Raw genomic sequence first — 12,047 nt, 5'->3', positions numbered from 1 at the left:
AGGTCCATTCCGTCGTCACGACCGGTGTCGTCCGTCCCCGTCGTCGCCGTCTCCGTTCCAGTCTCATCCCTCGGAGAAGGGGATGGGGGTGAAGGCTGGAAGGGGTGAGGAGGATGGACTCTTCTCCGCTTGTTAGGCGGGCTCCCCAACAGACTAGGCTCCGCTGGGTCGTCGGTGGGGGGTAAGGGCATCCTTGTCCTTATGTCCGTGCACAGGTTCTGTATAGCCATCAAGATAGCCCCTGAATTGTCCAATGGTACCGAAGATTGGGGCATGGGATCCTCCGCGGCCCTATCTTCCTCATCGCCCCCCCCCCCGTTGCTCTCCTCGTCGGGATCCTTCCCATGGGCCCTGGATTCCTTGAACTTCTTGTCCAGGATCCTTTGGACGCTCACCAACTCATCCTCAGAGGTGGTATCCGTGTTTGTTATGGCTACCGTGCCCCCCCTCTTTTCCCTGCTGTGGTTTCATGGGGGTCTTCTCGATGGGCAGAAAAGATGATTCCCTCCAGGGTGGCACAGAAACGCATGCCCCTGAAGCCGCCTCCACTGGGGAAGCCTCCTTAGGTTTCGCCAGGGCCGCCACGACTCCCTCAATCGAGGACTTAGCCGGGTGAATCAGAGCCTTCATGGCCTTGGGCGTGCCTGAGGCCTTCACCTTGGGGGGAGGGTCAACGTCTCGCTCCCCCTCGGCTGTCTCTGTTGGGATCGACCAGGGCTTCTCCCGAAGCTTACCCTGGTTCTCCGACTTACTCTTCACCGAGCCAGAGTGTGGGCTCGTGGTTGATGGCATCTGTGATAATCCGCCCTGCCTTGCAGCTGAGGAGCCCGACCGATCGGCGCTCCGGGTGCCCGCGGACTCGCAGTGCTTTGCCTTTTGTTGGGCCCCCATCGCAGGAGTGCCCTCCAAGGTCTTAGAAGACCGCTCGGACTTCTTCTCACCTGCTACTGGGCTCTTCCCCTCCAGCCAGTTGGTGAGTCAGATACGACGATCCTTCATTGTTCGTTCGGACATATTCTTGCAAAACGCACAGTCCTTCTCCACGTGCGTTTTGTCTTTGTGAAGGCAGTAGAGGCATCGAGAATGCTCATCCTCCTTGAAGACATTCTGTAATCCGCATCCAGGGAAGCTCCTGAAAAGCTTGGATCCGGGCGTCGTGTTTCCGTTATCCTGGGCCATGTCCACACAGGGTAGGCCTCAAAGATCTTATGGAATCCTCCAAGAAGCGAAACTCGACGAGAACTTCGCCCTTGAGGGGCGTAGAAAAATCGGAAACGGGTCTCCGTTGATCAGAAGTAGAAACTGTGGAGCTTGAGGCTCAATTGACCGAAAAAATGAGATTAAACTCTTTGAAAAATCGCAAAATGCAGTAAAAGCTCAAGAGCCATAGCACGAGGACTCTCAACACTTGAACGTGCAGTAAAAATCTGAAGATGGCTGCTAGAGGAGGGGCTTAGGTAGAGGGCAGTCATTGGCTGGGGGCAGTATGACCCAGAGACCAGTGATTGGTTATTAGGAGAAAGACAGTTCAGAAACAAAACTGAAACTGATTTTTTCTTTACCGAGGATTCCCAGCCTGACGACAGGGAATATTCATGAGCATGTGAATCCATGCCAGACCCCATGCTGGAGAAATATGGATCTGGGTTGTTTATTTGTGAGCAATTTGTTCGCGGGTAAGCTGCCCGCAGCGTAATTGCTCGGGTCCACGTTTTGACTGTTCATGGTCAACGGGGGCCAGAGTAATTTCTGTCCCCCGTTGCCAATTTTAAGGATGCGGGGGACACCGCTGCACCCTGAAACCCCAAAATACCAAACATGAGGAGCGGGGGACACCCCCGCAGCCCCCTATCCTCAAGTTTGGCATTTTTGGCCGTGCACAAAACGGTAACACCCAATGCGGACAGTTTGATGCGATCAAATTGGATGTTACCGAAAAATATCACTGCCACCAGCCCATCCTGGCCACATTGCATTTGCATCCTCTTCTTCCCTATCTGAAGCCAGAAACGGGGCACCCATTCCAACTCTTGGTGTGAAAGCCTTCAACTTATTCAGGCAGAACACTTTAGGAGACCGTTTACGCCTTTCAAGGTCCACCAAATAATTTACCTCACCAAAACTTTCAACAATTTGCTAAGGACCAGTCCATTTATTTTGTAAGGCTCCAGGCCTTATAGGATCCATGATCAGGATTTCTTGGCTTGGTGTAAAATGCAAAGGGCCATCCTCTTCCTCAGTCCTAGCATATAGTCTACCACATTTAGCGTAGTTGAAGTATAGGGGTCTCCCACCCTTCTTTCACTTTGGACAAGGTTCCCTGACAGGGTGTCCAAAAAGAAGTCGGATATAGCCAACCCCTTCTGGAGGTAAGCCAACCTCCGAAGCACTGTGGACGTCCCCATGGCACAGCCCATGGCACGGTGCAGGCAATCTGTAGTGTCCAGGCCCAACTGCAGTGCTTGACAAGCCACCTCCTTTCAATCATTAATTAAATCTAAAAATTCATGCCTCACCTCTGCAGTCGGGAGGTAATTTGCAGCTTATGCTATTATTCTCAACAGTCCATGGAGTATTTAGCAAAGGCGCAGGAGGCATTGATTGCCTTCAGGGCCATGCTCCCTGTTGCAAAGATGTCTTGGCCAGTGCATCCATTTTCATGGATTCTCTGCCTGTGGGAAGGTTGGAGATGGATGTGGCCGATGTAGAGCTCACTATGGGGGCTTGAACCACCAAACCCTCTGATACGGGTGAGCCAAAAGGAAGGGCAAGACTCCTGTGGCTGGTTTGAATTTCTTTGAAAGCTCGGCATCTACAGTGGACGTGGAACATGTTTTTTGCCAAATATTTTTTGTCTGATATTGCTGTATAAAAGGGCAATGCCCTCTCTGTTTGCGGTGCCTTGTCCAGTATGCTCGTAAATTCGTATTCCATAAAGGACTTGGCCGGGTCGCCCAGGCCCAAGGCCAGGATCACTTTTTCTACTGTCCTGGGCATTGGCGTGTCCATTAGAGGAAGCCTGCTGCAAGTTGAGGTTAGGGGAGGTGTCAAGCCCACTTGCATCATGCAGACCTTCAGCCAGGGCCAACAATTCAGCCTAATCTGTGAAATAATCAGTTCCCCACTCCCCTGCTCATTGGCTCTATGCCAAAAGGGACAAGATCCCCTTTGTCATCGTAAACCAATCTCAGATTCAAAAAACTCAGATCGAGAATCTGGGACAAAAGAATGCTTGATCGCTGGCGTCGACTGAATCATTCAAACAAGGCCTCTCAGCGCTGAGACCTTGAGGGCCACCAGTGTCAGTATCGACTTCGTAATTGTCAAGGTCAAAGACATAGAACCTGATGCTGGGGCCAGTGCTCTCCTATCTGTCCTCCAACTGGGGAAACGTGGGGGGATAGGGAGGAAATCAAAGCAGCGTTGACAACAGAGCCGCCACTGATGTTGCCGTCTGCTGTCCTGTGGAGTCCCCCATGCCCCTTCCAGAGTGCGGGAAATGCCTCTGCCTGGGATGCGGGAGCTGAGCATTCCCACCTAGGGGGATGCAACATCTGTATCCTCTTCCCCTTGAGGTGAAGCGAAAGGTAGGTTTAGCTGGATGCTGGACAGCTAGGCACAGAGACTTGGTGGCAAGCTTTCAGTCCTTACATTTCTCCAAAGACTCGTCAGCTTTAAGGCCAAACAAATTCTCGCCACCAGTCATTTGTTTTGGATGTTGGGCGAAAACCTGAACGTGTGAAGATCAGCCTGTCTCCTCAAGACAGTCGCTGGCCCCATAGATCTTCTGACCCAGTCTGCGATATCCAGGCCTGTCTGTGACGACTGCTGGACCACTTCCTTACCATCATACACAATTCTCTGGAAGCCCTCCCGCATGTCCCCATCGGGAATGTACTCATCAGCTTCCCCGATAGCCCTCTAAAGCCAAATATGTCCTTTGCGAGTGCGCATGCAACGTTAATCACCTTAAGGGTCATACTGCCCGAAGAGAACACCTTCTTGGCTAAGGCGTCAACCTTCTTTCCTTCCCTATCCATAAGGAGTATGGCTGTGGATGGTTTAGTGTTAACAGTGGTCTCCTTCACCACTAACCCCTCTGGTGTAGGATGAGTGGAGAGATAATTGGGTCTCTCCCTTGCTGGCTGATACTACTCTGTGAAATCGAAGCTCACCGGGGAGTGGTGTACGCCCTCTGCAAATGGGATAGCAATAGCCAAACTAAATGGCATGGCCCACTCCATAGAAGGTCCTTCCTCAAGAAAGTCAGTGAGTTCGTAACCAGATAAAGGTATGGCTGGGACACTCCAACCTAGGGTATCCACCACCCTATCCACTGTCGGATGGTACCTGGCATTTGCATGCCCGTAAGGGTGAGCCTGCTGCGTCTCCAACCCAGCAGAGGGCTCCAGGACACTGGCATCATGGAGGCCCTGTTAGGGAGAATTCTCTGTTAAGGCTAATTCCCCAAACATAGTGAGTCCCCCAGCAGCTTTGCTGGATTTTTGGGGTTTATTTTTTTCTCCTGCTAAGAGTGAGACTCTTTTTCTCCCACTCTTAGACATGATTTGAGATATCCTTTGACTTTGTATGTGTTTTATGGGCTATGGGGTCTTTTACTCCATAGGGCTTCATGTGTTTTTGGTATGTCTGTTACACAGCACCCTCCGTGCCGTAACACAGGGGTGTCATATTGACTCCCCATTGACTACTGTCTCCCAGGGCATGTAAAGTCACCATTGGCTTTACTAGTCCTAAATTGTAAACAGAACCAGTACAAACCATCATATTGTGGGCGTACTGGTAGGGGCAATTCAATTGCCCCTTGGTCTGTTGTTCGAGGGGGCACTGTCCAGTCCCCCCTGAGCGAGTTTTGGCTGGTGTCAGTGGATACTACTTTTTATATTCAACCGCAAATATATTCCTATGGGATTTTCCCATTGTTCGAAGCTAATACTTTTTAACATAGCCTCAAACATACCGCCCGTTTATTTATTTAATATTAATTCACCGGTTGGTATTTTTTGCCAGAACTCGGTTCCAAAATGGCGTTTGTGTTCGCTTCTGTGACTCGAACCCAAGTCAAGCCCTTTGTTCCACTTTTTTGCGGGCTTCTCCACAGAAGCCTCCAAAAGTGGTGCCATTCTGTCTGGGTACCACCGGGGGTGTGGGAGGAGGTTTAGGCACCCTGGACTGAGTTGCCTCGGCAACTCAAGTCGCACTCTTGTGTGATTGGCCCAGTGGTGAGCCGCCCGGCTCACCACTTAGCATGTTTGAGTGACAGCTAGGACTGATGAATGGGGGTTTTCTACATAAAAGCAGGGCTTTGGGGACTGGGAGTTGAGACGTCGCCACAGGACCAAAGAATCCGAAGAGGGAGAAGCTGAGCCGACCTGCAACGACGACACCACCGGTGGAGCCCTGCTGAACCGACTCAACACTTCTTCCAACGACAGAAGAGATCTTCATCCCGAAGAGTCTTCTTCCTTTGACTGGTGGGGATAACCAGTTTGCCCGCCTTTTCGCCTTCCCGGATCATCTCGTGACCGCCTTGCCTGTGCCAAGCACCCCGGCAACTGGGATACCACATTTTTCCACTACCGCAAATAAAAGGGTAGTACCTTTTTACCGGAGAACTCTGTGGCTGGTTTCTTCCCTGGCAATGCAACGACCTTCAGCTTTCCTCCAAGTCGAGACCATCTCTTCCTCTGGACGATGCTGTGACTTGCACCCGCTGCCAGGAACAACTGCCCCCGCTGGAGGATTCTCTCCACTTTTAAGGTACTGTGTCCGCCTGGCCTCCCTCGCACGGTCTGTGTGGGGTGTCTCTTAAATCCTCAATTTACCACTTGGGTTGGCTCTAGGCTGGCTAACTGAACTTTTCTGAGCTGAACTGATTCCTTTTTAAACTCTCTGCAAGACTCCAAGCGTTTTAAACTGTGTGATCTTGGGCGCATTGGTGTTCTACTCTCTCCAAGAGGGAGCCTGGCCTCTGAACTTTTTGCTCACAAGTAGACTTTGACTTTCCTGCCTTGCTGAGTGCTTCTAAAGTATTGTGTTGTGTGCTGTTTCTAATTTCTGCCTTTTCCCTCCCTTTTTCTTAAACTTATTGGAGTGCCATCTTTAGTTAAGTGCTCACCTCTGTCTGGAAAAAAAGTGGTGTTAACTAAGACTTGTCTAATAAGGAATAAGGGATGTATATATATTAATATTGACTGTGTTTTTGAACTTGCTTACAATAAGAGTGCTAGTTTTCTCGGTGTGTCTTTAAATAAATAATTATATACTTTATACCAAAAGCTCTGGTCAGTGTTTGCTTGTGCTACTGTATTTTGGTACCTTGTATACTCTATTTACTGTCTAACTCTTCTTGAGAGAAGTCTGGCTGCTCAGTCACAGCTACCAGGTAAATCTGGGTAGTGCAGATTGCTACCAATTGGGTTTACTGCCAACACCTGTAGTCTTAAGCCTTTTGCACTGGTCCCTAAGGGAACTGCACATGTTTCTGCCTAACAGGCCCTCAGCTAAGGTGACTAAACCCCCCTTGTTAGTGAAAAGGTCTCTGCCTCCAGCACCTTCGTAAGTAGGGTTGATGCCACACGACATCTGGTCATCATCAAAATTGCAGCCATTGTGTTGATAAACTCAGTTCTCAAAAGCGGGACGTACAAACGTTTGGCTATCAGTGCCGATGTCAACAGTCTGGTGTTAACCAGCCGACAGATGCTTCAGGGCCACGGGCTCACTGGTAGTAATCGGTGCCAGGGGTAATGGTCTGAGGTCATACTCTACACAAAGCGTGAGGGCTTTGACGACGATGCCAGAGTGGTCAGTTTGGGGCTGCGGTTACCAGGCTCCACGGGAGTCACCAACGCCTGCTGCTTTGAGGGATCACACATACCGGCAGCTGCTTTTTGAAACAATCGCGCATCTGCTTTTTGAAAGCCTCCCACTCGACCTTGGATGTAGGCCCCACCGACAACTTACCAAGCTCAACCGAAGAGTAGGAGTCCGGGCCTACATCAATGACTTTTCTTTTTATGGGAGGAAGAGGAATGACAGTGTGACCTCTTTTTTTGCTTTCTTCTGATGCCTATCCTCTTTTTCAGGAGTAGGCCCTCCGTATCAGGCTCAGACGACCAGGTGGTTGAGCGGGCCGGAGATTTGGATGAGGCCGGCCTACTGTAGTTTTGCAACCATCTCTCTCAGCGGTTTTGGTTCATCTTCTTGCAAGAACAACAGTTCTCAATGAGGTGATTGACACCGCAGACACGGTGTGGGTCTGTGATGGATATATTGGAACTACAGTCCCTGTAGAGCTTGAAACCAGACACCTTGAGAGTGGATATGTTGTCGAAAATTGCATCGGACAAATGACAAATATGTTGGGTGAAAACATTCTTGTGAGTTTTTCTGTGAGCAGCGTGCTCCGCGCTCGTAAATAAGGAACTAAGGTGCTGGGGCGTAGTGACACGTATATGTACGACCACCTATGCCATGTCCGTAGTCGAAGACCACCACATCGAGGCAAGATGGATAGACGGCCAAGTCGAGGTGTACTACACCCACCAACGAAAACACTTTCCTGAGCATCTGACGCTGGAATTGATATCTATCCGATGACGAATCTGCGGGAGAAAGGCAATTCATTGAATTTATTTTAGCTGCTTTCACCCCACATACATCAATGGAAGCCCCTAACTATATGCTGCTGTTTTGAACCTGTCCTGAATGTTGGAGGGAATTAAAGCCTTTTTGTTTTACTTACCTTGTTTGGCTCAACTGTTTAAGACATTGATCAGTACCTATGGCCATCAGTGCTGGGGGACTCAGTACCTTTTTACAAAATTCCTTGTTTATTTTACACTGCACACATCACCTTACAGTATGGTTCGGTAGGGGATCATTTTATCAGTTTCCCTTTTGGTTTTAGTAACTTTAGGGTTAACTGCATGTGTCCAGGATAGGATGTTGGCAACAGATTTATTGTAGCGTGTTTTTAGACTTTCTCACATGCACTTTTGCATTTTATCTCAATGCATTTTTGACTATGATATACCCTAAAATGGTCGTGCCAGGAGATTTTGCATTGTCCTTTGGCTATCTTATTTTGGTATTGTTCACTCTCAGTGTGCTGGTTATGTCATATATGTTAAGCACTTTCCCGGTCAAAGCCTTGGCTTTCCTGGATAAAGTGACAGTGTTTGCGGCCGGATCTGGGGGCAAAGTGTGTCTGAGGCCGCAAAGATGTGGCAGCCGGATATAGCTCCAACCAGTTTGAATAGTGCACATTTTTAGCATTGGTGAACTCGGGGTGACTTGTGTTTGAATTAGGGATAGATGGAGGAATCCTGAAGCCATTCTTGAGATTGTCATTGGAGTCAAGAAGCCTTTGAAGAGAAGCATACTGCTGAAGACCCGTTGATCCTCATTCCAGCCAACCTGCATTGCTTTTAGCAACCATGTTGACAAAGCCCTGCTTCTTTGTCAGCTATCCCAAAGGCCTTTCCATCAGTGCTTCAATTTCTGGACTGGCGGGAACAACCAGTTACTAGCTCTGCTCAAGTATCCATCCTGCACTTTCAAGCCTTTTGGAAGTATCCCAGGACTACCCTGTAGACTCACCAGCTCCTGTCGGGCTACCTCACTGCATCAGTCGCTATTCCCTCATTCAGAGTTTGGATTCTGCAGACCCTTGAATAGTAAAACAAGAGGGCTTCCCCTGCAGTTGCATTTCTCCAACACAAAGAGGAGCCTGGTAGAACCAGCTTCCTTATTTCCGCCATAATGGTGGCCTTCTGCCACGTAATCACAGTGTCAGTGCGGTCTCCTGCTAGAACCGTATCCTGGGGTCCCGGCCCCCAAAAGCCATCCGAAACGTGTCAGTCCTTTCTTCATCATTCTAGGATCATCCCTCTGTCCAGAGCCAGGAACCATCTCACATGATTGCTGAACCACCAACTAGCCAGATCAAAATCCTGAAGTTGAAAGTGACCCCTGCATCAGCAATGCCAGCACCCCATCCCACCCGAGAGATCCAAGACATGAATTAAGTCGGCCCAGTGGATTCAGAGATTCAGAAGCCTCAGAAGTTTTTTATGGCCAAATCTGAGTACAGGGGGTGAGTTACATAATTGTTTCCATCACCCACCTCCATAGGGTTTAACGGGTGCAAAGTCCTAACCCTGCCTTTGCCTTACCTGGTTATGTCAGTGAAGTGCGAGCCAATGATCCCTCACTGGGCTTTTCCTAAAGTGGTGGGATTGAGACGGGAACTCATAAGAACTTTGCTTGCTTTGTTTTTTACTACTTGAGATATTTAAGCCTACATGTTGACTTTGCTAACATTTGCTCACCCTACTTAAAATACTTAATTACAAAATACTTAATTACCTAGAAGGGTTAACCTTTAAGACGTCCGACTCTTTGGCAGTAGGCCCCATCTCCTTTTGAAAGGGAAGGTCTTTTAAGTATAGGGCCTTATTTTTATAAGGCTGTGTATTGGGCTTTTCTCTCTGCATTACTTACCTGTATCCACTTACTTCACAGTGTTCTACAAGTCTGATCTGACTGTGTTAAAAGTGATGGTGCTCTCTAGTGAGAGCACCCCAAGGTGAATGTACATATGCTAAAAGTGTATGTGTAGTAGTTTACTTATTGGTAACAGTTTATTAAAGGTCTGATAGAACTGTATTTTTATATATTTTACCTAACTAGAGTTAAGAGTACTCTGAGTGTGCTTAACTGAACCCTTCACTATCCTCACACTCTCGGAAGAGAAAGCCTTGCTGCTCAGTCACACTACCTTGATAGGGGTTGGCTAAACATTAGTGCCTTTTCCTGTTTACTAGAATACAGTGGCTTCTCATAATCGGTGTACAGGGATGAATCTGAATATCCAGTAATTGCAAGAACCAGACTCAGATTATTTCTTCATCGAGCCGTCCAACACCTACAAAACTGAAGAGGAGGCAGCTCTTCATCCTCTAGGACCTGTAGATCCATTGTATATGACATTGGATTAGGGCCGCAACACAAACTCCTGAGAGTGTAGAGTGTGCTGTGGCACCTGGAACTTAGTTTCTAAACAGTTGCAAGTGGTGTTACTTCACCAAAACCATTTGTGACTATGACATTCACCAAATGGTTCAAAAGAAAGGCTAGGTGCAAGTTTTGAAGTCTACCAAGTCTTCGAATGGTTAAAAAATGACAGTCATTATACATCTCTGTCAGGACTCTTTGTGCTTTGATAATGTAAAATGCTTCTATATTGGGACCCTGGTTAAAAAGTAACCGTTTCTAGTTTTGTGTAATTTGGGGATTGTTTTAAAGGCTGAAGTGGAGAAGGGGGCAAACTGGTTGTTTATGATTCTCTTTCACAAGTATACATCAGTGAGACTACTACAGTGATTTTGCTTTAGTGCAAGTACATTTTGTATTCACTTTCCAATAGAATACCATTGAAGAACTCTTACCATCAACAGTGACTGAGACGGACTGCACAGTCCTTGCAAAGGAAGAGGAGTTGCAATTCCCTGTTGTGCTCTGATACTGCTTTGTCTGTTTGTCCGTCTCCCCCATTGTGTCTCCAACAATGACAACATCCCCCGATGGTGCTCCTCCGAAAGACTTCAGCAACTCTCTGTGGGCTGCTTCCATTTCCTAAAAGAACAACGAGAAAGACAAAGAACCAAATTTGATTTCACTATAAAATATTGTGTGTGGTGTCACTGGTTCCGACCATCTATAGAGGGCACAATGGAACTATTCACAAGTGCACATTAATTTGACAGCGTCAGTGAGGAAACATGTCAGATTAGAATGTGGCAGCCTTCCAAGTTCCCAGATGGGTCAGTGTACCTAGAGAGTGCTGGACTACAAAAGAGCACATAAGGGGCATTTGAGAGAAAGGTGCGGTAGTCAGTTGAGCATCCCTTAACACAAACCACCCATTCCAGTAACTTCTCATCAAAGGTCTGTAGCGCTGGTCAGGAGGGGGGGGGGCAATGTGGCCTTGGAGGAAACCGCCTCTATGCCAAACTGTTCTGCTCTGATAGTACACTCTGGTGGATGAAGAGATTTGTTCACAGGGTTGTGGAAAAGGACTGGTGAGAAGGGAATATAGGAAGAGGATGGAAGTTTGCTCTTCCGAAGGTGCACCAATTATGTCTAGCTACTTGCTTCTAATAGGAGAAAAATGTAATTCTCAGCTTTTCTCACAATGGCCATTTGTGGGGAGATTTAAGTTAATTGTTCATTTGTAACGCGATTAATACCAGCATTGTGGTTTCTAAGCGCAGGATCGGGATTCTAACCTCTGTGGCACTACGTTGTCTATGCCTCTGGGATAGTCTTCCCTCACTAAAAAGTCAAGCTGTGTGCGTCAAAGACATTTGGTACAAATGACTATGTTCATATGAAATATTATGAAGGCATTCACTCTCTGTCATGTTCTACTATAACTACCAAAAAGTACCCGTACTCCGAACGGGTTCTGTAGACAGACATGATACTACTCATCAATTGTTGAAAATCAATGATTGTGTAGGTCGCTGTTCCTATATCCTGTTTTGGGTGAAGGTATCATATGTATAAATGCTCCAAGCAATCATAGAAGTGTCAAACAGAATATACAAATGAATTATAAGTTACTCACTGTAGTGACTAATGTACTCTTCGTCCCCTTTCCTCCATAGTGCATGGGCGTCCCTTCCTAGGGATGGGAGACAATCTTTTTCACCAGCATAAACCTTCTTCCCCTTTAAATTTAGAAGCGTGCAGGGAAGTGGCCCTGGGAGGAAGCCTACCCTGACTCCGCCCACCGGCGCAACACCTCAGTCCCCATTGACGCGTCAACAATATTTAACATTGCCTAATGGCACCAGTATTATTATGGGGGAGGATGGTGGGACATATGGAGAACAGGGGACTAAGTACGTTAGTCACTCTGGTGAGTAACTTATAATTACTCTTATGTCCCGTCCTCTTTCCTCCATACTGCATGGGCAATTACAACTGAATGTAGCCCCAGGGTGGAGAAGAGACCG

The 12,047-nt window shown here is 47.8% G+C and overlaps 1 protein-coding gene across 3 annotated transcripts in view; it reads right to left on the bottom strand.

Moving 5' to 3' along the window:
* The window catches only part of ARHGEF11 (Rho guanine nucleotide exchange factor 11), a 1,841,770-nt gene that overhangs the window by 20,364 nt on the left and 1,809,359 nt on the right, over window positions 1-12,047 (bottom strand). For all 3 annotated transcript variants that reach the window (XM_069604553.1, XM_069604546.1, XM_069604551.1), the window contains one exon: window positions 10,476-10,662. In XM_069604553.1, the coding sequence (XP_069460654.1) occupies window positions 10,476-10,662 (187 nt within the window). The remainder of the gene's footprint in view (window positions 1-10,475; window positions 10,663-12,047) is intronic.

The sequence above is a fragment of the Ambystoma mexicanum genome, chromosome 1p (assembly GCF_040938575.1).
Source record: "Ambystoma mexicanum isolate Mex_15411 chromosome 1p, UKY_AmexF1_1, whole genome shotgun sequence".
Classification (NCBI taxonomy): Eukaryota; Metazoa; Chordata; class Amphibia; order Caudata; family Ambystomatidae; genus Ambystoma; species Ambystoma mexicanum.
Note: the sequence above shows the minus strand (reverse complement) of the source record. Positions and strands in the feature narration are given on the sequence as shown.